Source organism: Fistularia commersonii, chromosome 9 (genome assembly GCF_037954325.1).
Source record: "Fistularia commersonii isolate RoL2024-O1a breed Wild chromosome 9, RoL_Fcom_v1.0, whole genome shotgun sequence".
NCBI classification, from domain to species: Eukaryota; Metazoa; Chordata; class Actinopteri; order Syngnathiformes; family Fistulariidae; genus Fistularia; species Fistularia commersonii.
The window spans coordinates 9,586,210-9,607,736 of record NC_141292.1 but is presented as its reverse complement, the minus strand read 5'-3'; the positions used below and the strand labels follow the sequence as shown (position 1 = coordinate 9,607,736).

Sequence of the window (21,527 nt, the reverse complement as noted above, 5' to 3'; positions counted from 1 at the left end):
CACATATATATATGCATATTGAGAACAAAGTGACCATTTGACTGAAAATCACAGATTTGGAATTTGTAGGTCGCGGGTTTTGAAAATCATCCGTCTCTCATCTCTTATCCGGCGGTAATAACCACTGCAGCAAAACTCCACTCTTTTGTGTTTAAACACTTAACAAACACATCTGTTAATTTGAACGTCTTCAAAACGGGGCGGCGTGAATCAATGAAGAGAAATTATAAAAAGACATGAACCGTATTCTTTGTATTTATAATTTCTCTTCCAGCGTTGAAGAGGTTCCAAAGTTCATCCAGCCCTGAGTTTTGATGGTAGCCAGCCACCTTGTGATATTTACACAACCTCCACCCTGTGAGGGGTTAAACGCCGGCAGGAAAACCTGGCGTGTTGGCTGAGATCTGGAAAACACATTAATTGAAATCTGATCCATTGATATTGTGTGGATTTTGGAGAGACGTTTTTAAAATGGAAATTAAATTATTTTTTTGACATTTCTTAGTTAAATGAGGTTAATTTAGTTGCCACTTTGTATCAGTAAAGTCACCTCTTTCATTCAAAAAGTTAAGATCATAAATAGGAAGAGATGACCTTCAAATGAGAAGAAATTAGCTGAAAATGAACAAGATGCTTCTAAACCACGTTGTGATCGGCTGGGTCATTGAAAACTAAATTTACCGTAGCTGTGAATGAGAGGGCAGATGGTTGGATGGCCTTGTGATTGACAGCTGAGCGACCCAGTTGAAAGCCTGCCTCTCCCCCCGCCCACAGCTCAGACTGGCTCCAATTCTTGCGTGACCCAAAGAAATAAGAACATTGGTTGATATCTCCGCTGCTTCAGCTCTGCTTTATATGCAGAAATCTTTCACGTTCAGAAGCGGGAAGGTTCGCTTCTGGTCGGGCTGTTTCCGATCTTTTCCCGTTGTGGGATCCTGCCCCAACCATTCCCAGGTGGTTTCATAGAGTTCTGCTAATCTAATCCTCGCCATCAGTAACGCAAATTTATTTCCACACTGTCAAAAAGCTGAAGCGTCTAATGCGTCGTTCGAAAGGAATTAAATCATTTCAACAACTTCTAAGCCCCAAATGAATATTTGCAGCCTTTCTCGCTCGCTGCAGTTGCACTCGGAAGGAAAACACGTGCGTTATTGGTTTCTTACTATCAACCGAAGTGATTCAAAGGTCCGATTATAAATGCTGGATCAAATGTCAAATACTGCCTGTAAAAGTGGCATTTGCAAGACTTGAGTATTGCTGAGGATACTAGCTGACGGCAGGGACACTGGCGCTGCATGCATTTTCCATGAATCTTGGTTCGGCAGGAATTTCCCAGGAATTAAATCCACGCTTTCCCCCCCAGGAATCGCCGGCCCCCGACATCTTGCGGTAAAAGACGTGACGGACTCGTCCGCTCTGGTCAGCTGGTCTCAGCCAGAGGCGCCAGCAGATGAGGTGACGGTGGCGTACGGACCCAGCGACGACCCTTCGGATGTTACCAGCGTGGAGATCGCCCCCGCCGACAAGCAGCACAGCATCTCGGGTCTGCGGCCGGACACCGAGTACAGGGTTACTCTGGTCTCCAGGAGGGGAGACGTCAGCAGTGATCCGGTCAACACCACCTTCACCACAGGTTGGGATCTCATGAATACTTGGAAATGGACCTCAAGCTACTCAGTTCCTGGAGAAGATGATTAGTGTGAGACAAAGACCTGATAGGAAGAGTAAATTGGTCCAATCTTGCAGAAAACCATGGAAAATTGTAAAAAAAAAATATAATATAATATAATTTTCTCTAAATCTTTTTTTTTCAATGTTTTTCACAATAAATCTTTGAAAAGAAGATTTTTTTTTTTTGACGTCATTGTTATTTTTCTGTTTCCAGTGGAAATGGGCAAACACATTACACAGCTTACTACTGATGGATGTAATAATAGAGGTTTTCCTCTTTTCATTCTTTCCGCTTTTTATCGACGATGAATATGTTTATGTAATCAGGAATAATTGTGTTTCTTTCTTGTCTTGCAGCCCTGGACGCCCCCAAGGACCTGATATCTGTGTCCCAGTCATTTGAAAGCATCACCCTGGAGTGGAAAAACAGCCGTGCAGATGCTGGCAGCTATCGAGTGAAATACAGCCCGATATCTGGAGCCGCTCACGGTGATGAAGTGTTCCCGCGGCAACCAGGAGACATAACCACAGCGACTATCACTGGTTAGTGTCCGGCTTAAGCGTCACCTCTTTGGTCTTCTTGCCAGCTAATGTACTTATTCCTGTCATGTATATATACTGCTCAAAAAAATAAAGGGAACACTTGAACAACACAATGTAACTCCAAGTCAATCACACTTCTGTGAAATCATAGTGTCCACTCGGGAAGTAACACAGATTCATTTTGACTTGTTTTAAGGACATTACATCAAAGTTGGATCAGCCTGGAGTGTGTTTTTACACTTTAATTTTGAGTGTGATTCCTAATCCAGACCTCCATGGGTTAATACATTTGATTTCCATTGATCATTTTTGTGTGATTTTGTTGTCAGCACATTCAACTGTGTAAAGAGCAAAGTATTTCATAAGAATATTTCATTCATTTAGATCTAGGATGTGTTTTTTAAGTGTTCCCTTTATTTTTTTGAGCAGTGTATTTCACATTTATCCTTAGTGACATAAACATCACATTTATATCTATCCCATTCTGTATAAATATATACATGCCAAATATGTGTGTGTGTGTGTGCTTGTGTGTATACACTGTATGTATTCAAATATCCATCTCATTTTGTATATATAATATCCATCCCATTCTCTGTTAATATACATACATGCATATATTATTTCTATCTTTCTGTCCGTCCGTCCGTCCGTCCGTCTTTCTATCTATCTATCTATCTATCTATCTATCTATCTATCCATCCATCCATCCATCCATCCATCCATCCATCCATCCATCCATCCATCTATCCATCTATCCATCTATCTATCTATCTATCTATCTATCTATCTATCTATCTATCTATCTATCTATCTATCTATCTATCTATCTATCCATCTATCCATCCATCCATCTATCTATCTATCCATCTATCCATCTATCATGATTGCTTGGTAAATGTCTGTCTGTCTGCAGGCCTGAAACCCGGGACAGAGTACGGCATCGGTGTCACTGCCATCCAGAAGGAGCGAGAGAGCCTCCCCACCACTATAAATGCAGCTACGGGTGAGAGCAGCTGTGCAAACAGCTCCGCCTCCAACCTCCGTAGACCTTCCTGACAGCCAGGCTGATGATGTGATTCATGATTTCCGCTGAGCGTGCAGAAGTGAGAAAAAGAAAAGAACCTATGAAATTGACAGAAAAAAGGTCCTGTTTGACAAAAGACATTTCCCTTTAAGGCCTCCTTCCAAGACTTGTTTTGTGTTTATCGCCCTGAGCTTGTTTCAGATTCCTTTTCCTCAGGGTGGCAATTTCACAAGAACCTCTTTAAAAATCTTGCATTTGCATTTCCAAGGAAAATACTCGCCACATCAAGATACCTAAAAATCCGCCTAATTCCTCTCCCTGTTTAGCAAATAAATCACAGAGTTTATGGACACAAAGACAGGGATGTAAACACTATTTCACTTCCCCATCGCCCCTGATCCCACTGATCGCCGAGGACTGTTATACATGGGCTTGAAAATATTTTCATGCCGCAAATCTCGCTCCGCGATCTGACCTTCACATCACCTCTAAAGCTATAACATTCGACTGTGGGAGCTATTATCGCGACGCTTTAAATCGGCATAATTGTTATATATATGTGAAAATGGTTTAAACAAACTGAAATGACTTGAGTGAGGTCCAGGAGTGTTATCCTCTCTCAACGCTCCCTGTTAGACCTCGACCCTCCGAGAGACCTGGTCCAAACCTCTTCCTCCGAAAGCTCCATCGCCTTGAGGTGGAGGAAACCTCGGGCCAAAGTTACGGGTTACCGGCTGGCGTACGTCTCCAGGGACGGTGCGGTGGAGGAGGTGGCGCTGCCGGCGACAGCGACCGCCTTCGTCCTGCCCGACTTGAACCCCGGAACGAGCTACACCATCAGCTTGATGGCGGAGCGCGGTCACAGGAGAAGCACACCTGCCTCACTGCTGGCGACCACAGGTGAGCTGGCAGCCGACGGCACCATGTCGTCATGGAGACTAGTCTTTTACAGTTTTTCTGTTGGGAGTGAATTTATTGTTTCTACGCTCCGCTGCAAGCACATTCATGTATTTTGAAATGACAATTAATGATTCATCAATGCTTTTATGACTCTCTGCAGCCCTGGAAAATCAGGCGCCAGACTCGTTCTATTTATTTTATTGCCCTGTTGCTTTTCTTGTCGCTTCTTTCACATTTTTTTCATCTGACTCAGACGACCTCTGAGCTGACGACTCCCACAGGCCTCGGAGGAAAATTTCATTAGCTCTGTTTGTTTACCGGCCCGAGGACGAGGCCGGAGCTCTGAATATTTCGGGCATAATGTCCGATGGATTTGACCCGGCGTGGAAAATTAGGTCCCAAAGCCTCGGTGATAGTTTTGCGGTCGAATATCCAGACACTCCGGGATTAAGGAGAGGAAGCGTGGCTTCCTGGGCCGGCCTGGATTCTGACTTCTGCAGAAATATTCAATCCGCATAATTTCCTGTTTGTGTTCACGTTTGTTTTTCTTCGCAGGCTCTCTATATCTGATCGCCAAGGACTAAAATATCATTTAAATGTCTTTTATCCACCGTAGCAGTTAAGCCCACCCCTTCAGATGTTCTCACCCTGACACTCAAAGACACCCCGCCAACCTCGGGGTCGGCCGCCGTTCAAACCCCAGATCCTCTTCGCCCTCCTCCCCCCACCGACACGGCGGCGATGAGCTCCGAGCCGACCGAGAGCTCAGTCCCGGATATTCTGGGAAACCTCACGGTCACAAATGTCACGTCCACTAGCGTGAGCCTGGCGTGGTCGGCGCCGGACGGGGCGTTCGATAGCTTTTTGGTGGAGCTGAGCACGCCGTCAGAGCCCGAACAAGCTCATGTGAACACGCTGCCAGGAGGCGCGAGGGCGGCCGATGTAGAGGGTTTGTCCCAGGCTACTGCCTATAACATTACATTACGAGGGCTGGCGAAGGGAAACAGATCTTTGCTTCTCGAAGGTTTTGTGACCACAGGTATATAGATTCCATATTTTTTAGACATTCGTCGCGACACGCCGACTTGTTTTAAATCCCCTAAATCATTCCGGCGGTATCGGGCCCATTTATAACGAATCTAATCCTCAGAATTATGGTGCATATTTTCAAGAGAAGTGATGCTGCATGATCAAATACAAAACTTGTAATTTTGCAAAGCATGATGGGATAGGGGAGGACTTTCCTCCGTCAAAGACAGAATAACAAGACAAAAAAAATTATTTATCATTCCTATTCATTTAAACAATTAAGATCAGTCTTGTTTTTAGCAAATTGACTTGTTCTACTTCTGTGTCAGATGTCTTGCCGACCAATTTCTGACTCAGTCCCCAGAACTTTTCACACATATATATATACATATACTTGATATATTACAAATTCTGTTATGTGCCTCGATCCTGCCATCCAGTTGAACCCTCTCTGATCTGTCTGCCTACCAGAGGAGCTGAGGCCCACGGCGCTGAACCTCAGTATTTCTGACATAACATGGGAGGGTTTCACTGCGTCCTGGAGCCCCGAGGGCGGCGAGTTTGACAGCTATGTGATAGAGGTAACGAACGTGGACAATCTCGCGGAGAGCCAGAACCTGACTCTCTCCGGTGGCGCTCTCAGCCTGGCCATCATGGGCCTCAACCCCAACACCAGCTACGTGGTTGGCCTGTATGGGATGTATCAGGGCTCCTTCTTTGAACCTGTTTACACTGGAGCCACCACAGGTACCTCCTGTCCGCAGTCGTCTGCCCTCCAATGGTCTTTACACAAACAATACGATCTCAGTTGATATTTGTTTTTTTAAATCAATAAAAAATGCTAACACTAAGAAAAAAAAATCAAATATCATCTACGTGAGTGGATGCAAACAGACATTGGACTTTTAATGTTACATTGTATTGTTATTGAATCGTTCAGAACAGTTTGCTTACTTCACCATTTACAAATATATGGAAATCAAATTTGAAGTCTTGCAATATTTTTCGTTTTTGGAGCGATCAAGGACAGACCCCATCCCGAGAACGGGTTCTGCAGAACAGATTTTTTTTTTGTTTCAAGCATTCAACAATTTCTTCCCAGTTTTGTTAACCAATGCTGGGGATTCATCTCCATTCTCTCGCCAGAATCAAAAACCCGCCATCGACTCAGCATCTTGTCCACTGAAAAAAAGTTCCACTCATTTATGTTTGTAAATCATCGTAACAACAAATCGTGACGTGTGTGTGTGTGTAAAGACCATAACTGTCTGTCCGCCATTTGTACCTCTCTGTGTCAATGAACTCACACACACATAATGTCCGAGCCTTCACTGCATGACACCATAGCAACACCGTAACCTCATTTCTCACCACCACCGTGGCCACAGTGGACTGTAATGCTTCATCCTAACCATCCAGCCATCCTCCATCCTTACCATCCAGCCTCTCTTTCCCCTTCGCTGAGAGAGGGCAGGGTGATGGGCTCCCGTGCCGCATCACTGAGCCGAACAAACGCCCCTAGAATGTTCAGCCTCCCCTCCCCACCGCCCCCTCATTTGCACCCGGTTACCAAAGTGCATGAAGCCCCCACCCCCTTTCTACCACCCCCTGCATTGTGGTGAGTTTTGACGCTGATGTGCTGCAATGATCGCAAAAGCAAACCGATAACTCGCTCCCTCCATCCCGCCTGTCGGGCAGCGACGGCTCCACCATCTCCTTTTATTCAGCGTGTAACTGCTTGACCTTGACGGATGGTTTGCCCGTGGACGTCTTCTCGCCCGCAAGTTTGCCGGACTGACGCCGTGCTAGTTTAGCTTTGTTGATTCCGATGATGTTTGGCGCAGAATGTCAAAATAAATATCCTCGTTTCCTTTTTCGACTGCCAGGTGGCAAATGATTAAACCTCCTTTTCCTTGTCAAGGTAAAACGCTGGTTCTTTGATACGACGGTGACGAAAACACCAAATAACACCTTCGTGTCTTTGCATGCTGCCGACCGTGTTTCCCTCAGCGCACGCCTTAACACCCTCTACTCTTCATTTCCGATTGATCGACACCCTTGGTTGGCTTTGACTTGCTGAGATGCAACGGAGCGATGTGCAGATTTTGTCGTCTGGGGCATGAACTGAAACCATGAGGCAGGTTTTCTCTCCGTCTCTCACGTTCCAAACACATTCAAACAGACAAAAAAAACATTGTACACTAGAGTAGAACACCTCCGGCGACACTCACCCGGGGTCTAGAACGTGCAAAGCTAACAGATTTCAAGCAACAGAAGTGTTTTTGGTTTGTGACCCCGGATTCACAATCTGTATTTCACGAATAGCGGTGATAGGCTTTTGCATCCGGCCGCCGGTGTGCGAGCATCAGCGACCGGAGAGGTCAAAGTTGAAAAAGTGTCCAGAGAAAGCACTTCCACTGCTCTGAAGTCTGTTTTGAAATCAGTTCAACGCACACCTTCTACATCCTGGGCCTACACTTTCTGATTTTTTATTTATCTATTATTTTGCTGTTATTTTGTCTATTGCATGTGTTATTGAGGCGGTTGTTCAGGACTCCTGTAGTTATTGATTATCCCATATTTTTTTTCCAGGTTAAAACCTTTTATTTGTGTATCATAGAGGCTTTTTTTGTGTCGTTACACCTAGAATTAACATTTTTCTGTGTTATATCTTTAAAAACACAGGGCCTTCTTCATTTTGCTGGAAGACCTTTGTGTTGTACTTTTACCAGAAACAAGTGCATGTACTCAATGTTTCATACAGCAGTAGTGGTGAATCTTCTGTAACTCACTTTCATTCTTTATCTCACCAACAACCTGTTGATTATTAGTCTTCACCTGTTCACCTGCAGACCCGTTTGATCGAAAACCTAATTATCCTTTTTGTCTTTAGTGAATCAACCGGTTGTTGGCAAACTGTATGTGTCAAAGTTAACCTCAGAGAGCTTTACACTCAACTGGAATGACACTGAAGGAGCGTTTGATGGTTTTATCCTGGAGATTATTGATTCTGATTGGCTGATGGAGCCAAGGGAATTCAACATATCCCATAATGTGACGTCCCATGACATCATGGGACTCAGGCCCAACACTGACTATGTAGCCTACCTCTACGGGATGTACAAAGGATCCCGAACAAATGCTGTCAGTATTGTTGCATCAACAGGTATTTGGATTTTAAGCGTTTTCACCATTATTCTGAACATCCCAGGTGCCAGCTACCTTAATTTATCTCGTTTATTTTGGCAAATTATTGATGGAATAACCTTAACCGTACATGAATTAAGAGTGAGGGTGAGGAGTCTCATATTAAGTAAAGAATTTAAGTATTATGTTTCAATTACTTATGAAAATGCTTTTAACATCTGTTAATGGAGTAAAAAGCATTGGCTAACAAAGATTAATACCATATATAAATTCCTATGAAACAATTAAGAAGCCGTTTACTTGCAAATCAAATAATTTGGTATCAGATTTGTTTTAAGTGTCATTTGGAGTTACGCCAGCATAAATCCGAAGGAAAAAAAAACAAATATATCAATCATCACTGCTTATGTGGTTAAACATATTAAAACAAGTACATGTATTAAAAATACAATCCGGGGCTTTTTACGGCTGGGGATTTTTGCAAAACCCAGGTTTAAAAACACATTAGAAATTTTAATATAATTCGAATTATATCAGCAGATATGCAATAGAAGCGCAAAGTGAAAGTTACCCTATCTGTCAAGGGGCCCGGTGCACTACATCTCATCTAGCTTTCATTTTCTGTTCCCTTGGTTCAGTCGACAAACCCTTCCCCCGCCATGTTTGGGTGGCTCATTACAAAGCAAAAAAAAACAAACAAAACAAAACAGAAAAGCTTCCCCTCGTCAGTCTGTCATTGTCAAAACTCTGATTTTGCGTCTCCAGTGAAGCAGGTGTGAAAACAAATCTCAGTCCGGTCCCGCCTGAGGTGCTTCTCCGTCCGCTAATCTATCAGATCCAACCGCATCCCCGATGGGACTCCAACCCTGACCCCGGCCCCTGCAGCCCACCCACTGCTCTTCTACAACCTTAGCGTAACAACAGTCAGGGATGAAATTCACAGCTAAATCATTTTATTCAATTTAACAACACACATCTAAAAATAAAACAAGCAAACAATATCTCTGTGTCCTAACATGTGTCCCCTGCATTTTAGACAGACTACAGTATTTATTTTAAACAGTTGAAATTAATTGAAACTTAAAATCCTTGGAATGATAGTATAGTTCTAATGATGGTACAGTTCCACGATGACTTCGAGTAAACATAGGTTTGGGTTATTTTTATTCAATTTATTTATAAAGTCACTTATTGACGCAAGGGAGGCTGATACTCTTACGCACAGATATTAGGTACACAGTGACCGGGCTCCTTTCCATTATGTATAAAGATATTTTCATTAATGCAGTCTAAATCCACCAGCCATTAATTTAGTTTTTATTTAATCTTTATTACTGTGGTTCGTGCAGGTTCATTAGCAGTGACTTAATGCTTAATGCTTTAAATGACGTTACGAGCATCTTCCAGGTATTATCGGATTGATAAGGCCACTTCCAACCAGATACAATAGCTTTGACTCTTGTCAATTAATGTGCGTATCACATTTTCCTCATTAATTTCAATGATTCAATGTATACTGGTAGACCATTGCATTTTTTGGTTTCGGTTTCAGACCTTTTCCTTGTCAAATTCTAACATGGTGTAAAAAATGTACAGGCGGCTTTTTTTCTGAAAACATGTTTGCCAGAAATGATGTGCGATTTGATTTGCCAACTTTCAACCAGTGAATATATACTATATTTTCTCTCCCTTGTAGCTGAAGAGCCTGATTTGTCCAGGCTAGTTGTTTCTAACGTTACCTCAGACAGAGTCTCTCTGTCGTGGCAGACAGGAGAGAAGGCTTTTGATAACTTTATCGTAGAAGTCAGAGAGTCTGCTTTGCCCTCGCAGGCAATGGGGCGCGCTCTGCCCGGAGACGTGCGCTCCACAGTCATGGCCGGCCTTAGAGCTAGCACTGGCTACGACATAAAGCTGTACGCCAGCATTGGTGGCCAGAACACACAACCCCTATTTGCCGTAGCTACAACAGGTATTTGCCCTCCGCGCGTCTCTCGACGCTGCATGTCCCCGACCAAATCGCGTCCTGCTCGTTCTCTCATGACATGACGAAATAACTGAACAGCCATGTTTTGTTGTTGTTGTTTTCTTTAATTCAGAGGATATCCCACAGTTGGGGCCCATAGATGCTTCGTCTGTGAGCCCCCATAACCTCAGCGTGTCCTGGTCCACTGTGTCGGGCCACTTTGATGGCTTTGTAATCCGGGTCAGTGACTCAGAGCGACAGTCTGATCCGATGGAGTTCAGGCTGCCGGGCGAAGCCAGTAACTTTACCGTCTCGAACCTGGTGGACGCAACGGGCTATGATATTGAACTTTATGGTATTTCTCATGGGCGCCACACTCCCTCTGTGTTAGCTCATGCCACCACAGGTACTGCGCATTTTACTCATGTCTTTAACTCTGACCACTTTGAAATGGAAGCCGTATCTAGAACCGAAATCTCAACTCGAGGACGCATTAGGGGCAAATTTGACATGCATTGTGAATCAGGGCCTCACAGTTTTTTGGTGCGTAAAATTTGACTCGTCTTCTCTGATTTTGTCCATGCGAGGCATTGACGCGGGAACATTCGGCTGACACGATTCAAGTTAACATACCCATCCTACAAACCTTAAGGAATATCCCGTAAAAGATATCGCAATTCTCTACCTCACTGCAGTTACTGTCAGGTTACGTTTTGTTGCAACTCCAAGCATATATTCCATCCTGTTTCAAATTCTAATAATTTCTCCTGTACACTGATCCTGATACCCGAATGCATCCGCCAACATTATATCTTTATACCATAATCATTTCAATAATAGATACAAGAAAATCATGAAAGAACAGGTTTCCAGTAAGTAATGTTTGAAAAAAATATAAGTTATTGCATCCTTTTTTCCTGGTATAAAAAACTTTTTATTACCTCGTGCAGGAAAAGAACGCGGTATATATGGCGAGATATGACATTTCCACAGGCGCTGCACCACATGCCAACAACTGCCATGTGGAACCCATTGGCCAAACATCCAATCAAGACAATTTGGCAGGTTTTTACTAAAAATTTTGTAGTTACTTTAAATTGTTAGCTGAGTAAACTGGCTAGTTATCAAAGGATTTGGTCATTTAAATCATCCCTCCATTCTGCCTTATTCAAGAGACGAGCAACATAGTCTTCACCCAGAGAGCTGAAGGTTGACCAGATCATCGCCTTGGAGATCTTCACACGTAGCACTTATTTGCTGTCTCACAGAGACCAAGGCAACAAATGGACTCTCTTGAGAGTTCTGGACATTCATATCTCACGATAACTACCTTGTGTCCTCCATTGCACTGTTTTGAGGAAAGTGTATATCAGTATCTGCATGAAATGAAAAAACATGGCGATGCAACCTTCATATTATGATTACAGCATTCAACAAACAAAAAGTAAACATACAAATGAGATAATGCTACGATGCTTGTCAGATTTGCCCCTATTTTTACCGTATATGGTCCAGATTTAGATCATCCAAGTTCCTGTTTACAATTGACTTAAATTGTTTGGCTTTTTTTTTTTTTCGGCCTGAATCTGGGATCTCTTGTTCTGAAAAGATTTCATGATTTGCTTTTGCAGCCATTGCACACGTCCTAACTGACTCTTGTTCCCCTTCTTAAATCCCCTGTTTGGAAAAAAAAAACAAAACACCCAAACAACAACCAACCCCTTCCCCTTCAGCTCCTCTCCCCAAAGTGGAAAACCTGACAATTTCCAACGTTACCCCCTACGGCTTCCGTGTATCGTGGGAGGTGCAGCACCAGGAGCAGCAGCAGGAACAACAATTAGCCTCCTCTAGTGGCGGCTTTAGGCGCTTTCACATAGTGGTGACGGACTCCGGCTGGCTGTTGGAGCCACAGGAGTTCAATGTGCCAGGAAACCGCAGTCACCTGGACATCTGGGGCCTCATCACCGGCATAGGCTATGAGGTCAGGCTGACCGGGGTGTCAGAGTCAGGGCTGCTCTCTCGGCCCCTGACGACAGTGGCTGTGACAGGTACCGCTTACAGTTCACTGCCGGGCATTGAAATGAGAAATGCTTTTTAGTAGGACGTCTAAAAAGTTAGATTCCTCATTTTTGATGCAAAGTCACAGTCCCATCCTGAAGTTTCACCACCATGACCCGGTAGGTCTCTAAACGGCACACGTATTTAATATTTATGGCTTTTGTTTGATCGTTTTAACATGCCTGGTAAGACTTTGCAAGGATACATTATTTAACATCAGCTAATACAGCGGGAATCATGAATCCATGTGTAACGAAGGTGTCTGGTAATGATTTACAATTAATGCTCTTTTGTAATGAAGTGATAATGTTAATGCAGTAGTATATACCAATTAAAAGCTTACCCAATAGTAATGGTATTATTCATAAAAATAAAAACTATACTTGATTATACATTAGTGGCATCACAAAGAAATGTATATGCATTTTTATACAGTATGCATGTGACCGCTTGTCCAATAGATCATTACCTTATCTATAAATAATATTTGTATTATATAACCCTTCCTTTCTCGCGGTAGGAAATAAATAGTCCACTGTTAGCATTTATTGTAAACATACACGCAACAGCTTAGGTCTCATGTTAGCGCCATCTACCATAAAATGAATGCTCTTCATGTTGTTTTATTTGAGTGTCTTATGTATTTGTTATGTGAAAATATGAAAGAATTCCATGAACAATAATAACACGTAAATTATCACTATACCACCAGTTAAGTGTTAATTAGCAATTTCTTTACGTTTATTGCAGCACTTGCTAATGCTAATGAGAACATTTATTGTAAACGTTGCTGGTCGTAACTTTATTGTTAGACTGTAAGGTCATTGCTCGCTGTTGATACCGATGTTAGTTAATGTAACCTTGGTTAAAAAAAAAAAAGTGTTACCAGTACGTTTATCCTGTTAGTCTCAAGTTGCTGTGTTTTGCTGGTGAGGCTTCAGGGGGGGCAGTCTTATGACCTAATCCTGACTTGGGCCATTTAACAAAACCTTTCTAGACTAGTCTAACTTTTCCTTCCTTTTAAGCATCCCGTGCATCTCTTGTAGCACAGCATCGTGGAGGGGAGGACCACATGCCGATCTCCCACCTGTCTCTCCTCACTAAAAAAAATATGACAAAGCATGTTTGTTTTTCATATTTTTCAACGTGTTTTCCTTCTGAGTGAGTTGGTGCATCGGCGGCCTGCAGGCGTCTGCAGGCTGAAACCGTTCAAAGTGGCTCGTCGCGTCAGTTTAACACCCCCCAAAAAAAAAAAACGTGAAAAAAAACATGAAGGAAAACACTTCAGCAGGTGGTCTGAGCATGACGGGTCAGCTGACCCAACTAGTTCCTTCATTTTATCATCTTTGAATGTACCGAATGCATCGTGGTGGGTCTTTTGAACGCATGGGGAGATCTTCTTGACCGGTGTTTGCCGAAGGCTGTCTGACTGGGAATTTACTGGATCGTGTTCCTCTTAACTGCCATGAATAAATCTCCACAAAGGGTCTATTGTCCTTTTTAGTCTCTTAAACCTGAACTAACGGATGCCTGAGCATGACAGATTTCAGGCAGTGGACACAAAAAAGGCTTCGGGGCTCTTACGTCCACCCGCCATCTCTGTCTCGGAACGGTCTAACTCAGCCGCTGCCGTCTCCCGAACCCCCCTGAGGGAAGCTGACGAAACATTTCTGGAAAAAGCATTTGCCGTGTTATGTTTTCTCTCAAACCAGAGGCTGAGCCAGAGGTGGAGCATCTGTTTGTCTCAGACAGCACGGCTGACAGTTTCCGCGTGTCGTGGACGGCTGATGAAGACATGTTTGACAGATTTGTGATCAAAATAAGAGACAGCAAACGATTAGCCCACCCTCAGGAGTACAGTGTCCACGGCAATGAGCGGACCAAACTTTTAACTGGACTCCTGAGTGGCACTGAATATGAAATCGAACTTTACGGTATAAGTTTGGACCAGCGCTCCCAACCTATAACTGGGGTCGCTCAGACAGGTATATGAAAAAACAAACAATAGAAAATCAATCTACTACTGAGCTTTGGGCTGAGATGCATATTGAAAAAAAAACTGAAAAAGCATTCTTCTTGTAACCCCTAGAGTGATACGCCGTTATTCATTCCAGGGCTGTTTTACCCCTGAAACCTACCTTCCTTCTTTTATTCTGTTCATTTCATGCTCACACTCCTCAAGCACTGACAACTCCACGGGGACTGCATTTCTCCGAGGTGACCGAGTCTTCGGCAATAGTTCACTGGACCATGCTAGGGGCTCCTGTGGATAACTATCGGGTCACCTACGTGCCCTTCGAGGGAGGTGAGAGTTTAACTCGCAAGATGCTTCGACGTGGTTAAAGTTGACTAGATGCACTTAGAAATCTATAAAATCTGAAGGTCATTTAATCAAAATGTCTGCAAATGGTATCGTCTCGCTTTGACAGGAAGCCCGTTGACTGTAACCGTGGACGGTGATGTGATGGAGGCCTTGCTCCCGAACATGAGCCCAGGAAAGCTGTACCAGGTGACGGTCAGCGCTGTGAAGGGATTGGAGGAGAGCGACCCCAGCACGGACACCGTGACCACCGGTGGGCTTCCTCCTCGTCCTCCTCCTCCCACTGCTTGCGTTCATCTTGGCGTAACACCGTTTATTTTCGTCCCCTTCCAGCTTTGGACACACCTACGGGCCTGACTGCCATCAACGTCACGGACAACTCAGCTCTGTTGCTGTGGCAACCATCTGTGGCCACCGTTGACGGATACGTGATCGTCTACACTGCAGATGCATGTGTGTCCGCTTTGTTCATATTTGCTGTCTCCAATATTACTACCTCTACTGCCACTGTTTACCAAAACTGAAAGTACCAATCTTTATAGATTTACTATCTGATTATGTATTGATCCGTGTGTGCTGTGTCCAGCAGTGCACCAAATGACCGAGCACGTTTCCGGGAACACGGTGGAGTTTGCGATGAGTTCGCTGCTGCCCGGGACCCCGTACACAGTCCGAGTGCACGCTGTGAAGGAGGACCAGAAGAGCACTTTCGCTTACACTGAATTCACCACTGGTGGGTCCGCTTCCAATACTTGCCACAGATATTCTTGTATATTCTATTTCTGCATCTTTTGTTAAGGTTAAAATACATTTTTAAAAAAGTGTGACGCTGTATGCTCAGATGTGGACCCTCCTCGCGAACTGAGGGCTGTCAACATTCAGACTGACAGTGCGATGCTCACATGGAAACCGCCGCAGGCTGCCGTCACTGGTTATACACTCGCCTTCTCCTCAGCAGATGGCTCAGTCAGGGTGAACACACACACACACACACACACACACACACACACCCAGGAAACACATCTCTGAGAGCATGACTGTGTAGTTTTTCCAAGCAGCAGCTGCATATAGTGGAAGAGAAATGGGGAGCCGATCAAACTGAACCAAAAAAAATCATGTTTTACAACTAAGATGTTCAATTGGTGCAGCCTTCAATGAAAAAAAAAATGTATACATATTTTTAATTTTTATTTTACATCAGTTTATGTAGCCACTAAGGTTGGTGTTCCGTCTCCATTATTTATTAGCATTTATTTTAACATTTAAAAATCATCTATATATTTTCTTTTGGGGGGGGGTAGATTTGGCTTCCACAGATCGGTGCTAAGAATAAATTGTAGACCACTTATAAAAAAATGCATAAAGTTCCCTGAATTAAGTGTGAATATTCATTTCAGCTCTGCAGCCTCAATCCAGCTAAACTTGGTGTGTGTGTGTGTGTGTGTGTGTGTGTGTGTGTGTGTGTGTGTGTGTGTGTGTGTGTGTGTGTGAACTCCAGGAAGTGGTGCTCAGTCCAACAGCTACCTCGTACAACATGGCCCAGCTGAGTGGCTCCACAGAGTACAATGTCCATCTGCAGGCCAACGCTGGAGCCAAGAGGAGCCGTCGCATCACCACCCTCTTCACTACCAGTGAGATTAAAACACACGTCCGTCAGACCCAATTTTAATATGTGTCAAGTAATAAGATTATAATCAATTGTTAGAATAGTCAATTGCAAAGATGAATGGGAGAATACATGGCGAAACAGTTCGACCCCTACAGGAGCAGACCTGTTTACTACATATAGGTGAAAACCTCATGTGCATTTTATAATTAATATTATTCTCCCTCTTACATATGTGGCCCCAAACAGTAAATCACAGAACATTCTTAAAAAATTGAAGAAGGATTTGAAGTCTTTGCAATTGTGTTAAAACTGCAGTATTAGTTTCTTGTGCATCTCAGTAGCCTCTCTGATGGGTGGGTGGGGATGTAGACACGTATGAAGGAGTCCAGCCAGCACATCATCATCTATTTATTTAGTGGAAATGGATTTAATGTTATTACTTTTTGGAAAGGGATACGCCCGAGGAATGTTTTTGATAGAAAATTTGCGCCCGTCACTGAATTGTCTTTTCGGTCGAGGAAATATTACGTGGCTCTCTCTTCTTCCTCATTGAATTTTTCCGTGGATTTATCTTCTTTTCCCCGTCACTGGTGGGAAATCCTGAGGAGCCGATGATGAGTTTTGCAACAATCCAGAATGGATTTCGCCTTTTAATCTGAATTCCTTTCATTTCATCTGATTTTCTACTCCCCTCACCTGTGCACATTTCTCATCCTGCCTCAGCAACCTCTGATGAAAATTCCTTGCGCAGAACCATAAACTGCAATATGTACTTTTATGCACCTCATTTATATACCAAAGCTCTCGAGCACCAACATATCAATGGTAAAATAATGAATATTTTTAAGTTGACGTAAAATCCTATAAACTGCGACTCCAGGGCTCCGAAAGGGTTCTTCGTTTTCCCTTGGCAGGCCGACTGCTGCTTGGTCTCCGAGGGAAAAGGAAGAACTGTGAGAAAAATGATTTCATCTTGTATTTTTGCTCAGGAATTTAGTCTGAGATGAAAGAGAGTCTTTAAACTGTCGGACAGATAAAAAAAAGGAAGAATAAATCAAAGACCTTCTACTGTCCATCTATCCTGCTGATAAATAGAGACCAAGACTAAGTTATAACACAGTCGTAAAGTGTTAATTATACTTCCAGATTAATTTTCAAGGCCTCAGCTTGTCTTCGCTATGTGTGTGGAGGTAACTGGGGGTGTAATATGGTACCTCATTAAAACTGCTCACAGCAATGTCCATGAGATATCTTAAATATTGTGACCATTTTCATACAATGAGATTTGGCTGATGGGTTTCAGTCCTGCAGAGGGAGGCAAGATGAAAAAAGCACAAACCACAGCGTCTTTGTTCGATTGAAATTCATGCGTTATAAATAATAACCCGAGAAGAGGGGATTCGCGAAACCTTTCGACCGTCAGCGGACCAGAGATGAAGAAACGGAGACTTCTGGGGTCGACTTCGATTCCTGTCTAACGTGTTCTCTCAGTTGGACAGATTCACAAATATCACAAGGACTGCGCTCAGCTGTTCCTCAGCGGAGTGACCACCTCGGGGATCTACACCGTGTTTGTCAACGGCGAGGAAAGTCAGTCCATCCAGGTTTATTGTGACATGACGACGGACGGCGGAGGATGGCTGGTGAGCAAATCGAACAGCGGAGAGGGATGCGGTGTTTATCTCCTCCCGTGACCTCGCCGCGGTATCCAGGGTTACTATTGTGACTCTTGACGGGTCGTCCCTCCTCAGGTCTTCCTCAGGCGCCAAAATGGAAAGCTGGAATTCTTCAGGAATTGGAAGAACTACACCGCTGGCTTTGGAAACATGAATGATGAGTTTTGGCTGGGTAAGAGCTCTCCGTCCAGAGCTTGCTCTCCCCGGCCGAGTCTCCCGTCTCAGTTCTCACGTCATGAATCTGCCTTTCTCAGGTCTCTCCAAACTCCACAAGATCACATCCACAGACCAGTACGAGCTGCGGGTGGACTTGAGGGACAAGGGAGAGTCGGCGTACGCTCAGTACAGCAAGTTCACAATAGCCGAGCCGAAAACACGCTATAAACTCTACATCGGGAGCTACAGCGGAACAGCAGGTGGGCATCGGACCGGGAAGTGAGGAGTGTTTGTTTAGTTACGTGCCCCGAAGATCATCTGCAAGGGGTTTTCTGGAAATGCAGAGTAGATGGTACCGCACACCCCCTTTTCCAATCTCAGTAAAGTACTCAAATGAAAGCGTAGACCTTATGCGAAATCCTTCGTCGTGTAAAACTATGAGAAAGTTGTCGATGGCTGACCTGTTCCCCCGGCGACCCCCGGCTGCTCCTCTTGTCTCCCCTTTAATTCCAGTCCTCGGGTCAGAGCGGGTGCTTTTGCGTGGAGTTATTCATGCACATTTATGCATTTATCTCTTACTTGTATATTTCAAATGCAAGTCAATCCAAGCAAATAAGAAAAAAATAAATCAGATGATCCTCACCAAAGCATAAACCTGGCAAAAAAGCTCTGGCACTTACTGAAACTCAATTTATTGCATCAATCGCGCCAAGGTCTTTCTCCAGCAGGAGGAGCCATGGGTTCTGAAATCAGTTTGTGAAAGCACGTAATCACTCTTCGCACGATCCGCATGCAACGATCTGTTTGTTACAATAATTAAATTCATTCGTGCATTTTAGTACGTGGTTCCACTTGAAACGGAGCTATGAGCCGTTTCTCAGCGAATCGTTTGGTCTTTTCCAGGTGACTCTTTGGCGTATCACGAAGGCCGCCCGTTCTCCACCTACGACAGCGACAACGACATCGCTGTCACCAACTGCGCCCTGTCCTACAAGGGTGCTTTTTGGTATAAAAACTGCCATCGTGTCAACCTCATGGGGAAATACGGCGACAGGAGTCACAGTAAGGTTGGTACAGCGAGCTACGAATTCATCGAATATCACGCCACGTCTGTCAGCGCCTGATAAAAGTGCTTGAATTCGTCTGATCTCTTGCCGTTACAGCCTCTTTGCCATGATTTATTTGCTGTTTTTTTTTTGTTTTTTTTTCCAAAGGGGGTCAACTGGTTCCACTGGAAAGGCCACGAGACTTCAATTGAGTTTGCCGAGATGAAGATCCGGCCTGCCAACTTCAGGAATTTTGAGAGCAGAAAGAAAAGATCATAGACTTGTGACAGCCAAACCTTCCGCCCCCCCCGTGTTCAACTCATTTCCATCAGGGCATCGTAAACATCTGCACCCCCCCGGTCCTCGAATGATTAGAAATTATACTTAAAACGAGGAAGTCATCACAAATTCAACCCAGCTGGCGGTGGGAGATGAACACACTCCCAAAGAATTCATTAGTTGTAGCGAGGCTGTCCCAATTTGACACGTCTGTGTGTGTTTGTGTGTGTGTGGGACCGCATTTTTGTGTTTCTGTATTTGGGGTTTTAAGAGAAAGTAGCAACTGATTGGTGTGAATGTGTAAATGAACGAATGAAAGTGTAACCTGGATCTAAAAGCTGTTTCCATTTAAGAATTCCACCTACAATTCACTGAACCAGTAACCTGTCAGAGGCACATAACCAGAGGCTCCATTATGGACCAAAACAAATCTATAAAGTTTCCTCTAACCAACTTTAAATTTGGTTTTCAACACTTTGGTATTAAAAGGTTATTCAATACGAATGAAAATGTTGGTTAAATGTTTAATTTGTGTGTGTGTGTGTGTGTGTGTGTGTGTGTGTGTGTGTGTGTGTGTGTGTGTGTGTGTGTGTGTGTGTGTGTGTGTGTGACTGGGTAGTACACACACGAATCATCTCCACTTCTGCCCCAGCAGATGTCAGTGTTCACCCTCCAGAGAAGCAAGGCAGTAAAGAACATTTTACTAAACAGGGTGGTGAAAACAGAGAAGTAAAGTTTTATTTCAGATGTGTCCAGTTTTTAGTAATAAGAAAAAATATGGGAGTTTATAATGTTGTTACTTCGTGTGTCTTTTTTTTCTTTCTAGATGTTACAATCTCAAAGACAGCCTGTCCCAGTATAAGTGTGAGTGTCAAATCTATAAGAAAAACATAAATAAAGCAACCATTTGTTTTCTAATATCATGATCATGAATTATGCAAAAAACAAAATCTTGAATTTAATTCTGAATCGAATATGAAAAGAACTAATTATACGCAGATGTTTGTAAAGCAGAAGTTTGGCAAGTTTATAAAAATCTTATAATAACCTTCTTACAATCCCAAGGTTCTCGGTGGAGTCTGTTTATTATCACTGGCAGCAGAAGATCTTCGGGGACAGTGTGTGAGCCATGCGATGTTTTTTTTAATGAAATATATTTGTAATATTTGTCCGCTTTGTATAAAACAAAAAACAAAACAAAACACTGGAACGTAAGAAGACTCGCTGACGTTAAAGTTGATTTATCTGCTTTCTGTCTGTTGCAAGAAGCCCAGCCAAGGGTCACTCTAGTTTCTCAACACGGCGCAGATGACCTACTGACGCATCCCGAGCTTGATTCTTTCTCCGGTATGCCTCATTTCTCTTCATCCCCAACCCATCCCCCTCCGAGCAGTTTAGCAACTCACATCAACTCACATCAGTGGGCACATTTTGGCCTTCCCTCCACCTCTCTCTCCCTCTCTCTCTTTCTCTCCGAACCTATTTCTGAGAATTTACGCCGGTCAACCCGCATTCAATCGGTCGTCGTCCAGCTATCTGAGGAAGTCAGAACATCAGGGCTCAAATCTGATAAAGAGGAATGTGAAGAGGAATGGAAGCCTGTCGGCCGGGAGTTTTTCCACATGAAGTTGGAGATTTAGAAATAACTGTTGACCTGGATTTCTCTCCGTGCATATTGCCAAGCTCTAATTTCAGTCTAAATAAGGACTCGCGAGAAAGGAGAGGTCAGAGGGGAGGGGGGGGTCACGAGCGGGCCACCGTTAGCTCTCAAAGAAAAGTGGCCATTGAACAGGAACGCTCTCTGATTGTTTTCGGTTCGCTCGAAACTGCGATTGGGCAGATAATTCAAGCGGGCGATGTATGGTTGGTTATGAGGTTTTTTTTTTTTAATTGTAACTTCCCATGACCCTGATTGCATCCTGCTGCTAGAAGGACAGATAACAAAAGGCAACGGTCCTTGATAAGAGGAGATATGCATCTTGGGGCAGCTGAGGTGGGGGGGGATTATGTAACTGAGGCCAAAGTACTTCATGGCTGCTTTAATATGGATTCATTTGTTTTTTCAGGGGGTCAAAGGTACAATCTGAAAATGACTTTTTTTTC

General features: G+C 43.7%; 1 protein-coding gene across 7 annotated transcripts in view; it reads left to right on the top strand.

Moving 5' to 3' along the window:
• Positions 1 to 20,051, top strand: part of LOC147231155 (tenascin-like) — a 49,179-nt gene extending 29,128 nt beyond the window's left edge. Inside the window, exons 9-30 of one of the 7 annotated variants that reach the window (XM_086152358.1) lie at positions 1,364 to 1,633; positions 2,029 to 2,214; positions 3,131 to 3,220; positions 3,878 to 4,141; positions 4,758 to 5,180; positions 5,642 to 5,917; positions 8,064 to 8,336; positions 10,014 to 10,286; positions 10,414 to 10,686; positions 12,014 to 12,328; positions 14,051 to 14,323; positions 14,521 to 14,643; positions 14,768 to 14,911; positions 14,992 to 15,111; positions 15,245 to 15,391; positions 15,500 to 15,630; positions 16,157 to 16,289; positions 17,759 to 17,910; positions 18,019 to 18,115; positions 18,198 to 18,359; positions 19,003 to 19,166; positions 19,314 to 20,051. In XM_086152358.1, coding sequence (XP_086008484.1) covers positions 1,364 to 1,633; positions 2,029 to 2,214; positions 3,131 to 3,220; positions 3,878 to 4,141; positions 4,758 to 5,180; positions 5,642 to 5,917; positions 8,064 to 8,336; positions 10,014 to 10,286; positions 10,414 to 10,686; positions 12,014 to 12,328; positions 14,051 to 14,323; positions 14,521 to 14,643; positions 14,768 to 14,911; positions 14,992 to 15,111; positions 15,245 to 15,391; positions 15,500 to 15,630; positions 16,157 to 16,289; positions 17,759 to 17,910; positions 18,019 to 18,115; positions 18,198 to 18,359; positions 19,003 to 19,166; positions 19,314 to 19,424 — 4,400 coding nt within the window. In that variant the 3' untranslated portion in view covers positions 19,425 to 20,051. The remainder of the gene's footprint in view (positions 1 to 1,363; positions 1,634 to 2,028; positions 2,215 to 3,130; positions 3,221 to 3,877; positions 4,142 to 4,757; positions 5,181 to 5,641; positions 5,918 to 8,063; positions 8,337 to 10,013; positions 10,287 to 10,413; positions 10,687 to 12,013; positions 12,329 to 14,050; positions 14,324 to 14,520; positions 14,644 to 14,767; positions 14,912 to 14,991; positions 15,112 to 15,244; positions 15,392 to 15,499; positions 15,631 to 16,156; positions 16,290 to 17,758; positions 17,911 to 18,018; positions 18,116 to 18,197; positions 18,360 to 19,002; positions 19,167 to 19,313) is intronic. The other 6 variants (XM_086152360.1, XM_086152359.1, XM_086152361.1 and 3 more) reach the window with 6 other exon arrangements.
• The last annotated feature ends 1,476 nt before the right edge of the window (positions 20,052 to 21,527 follow it).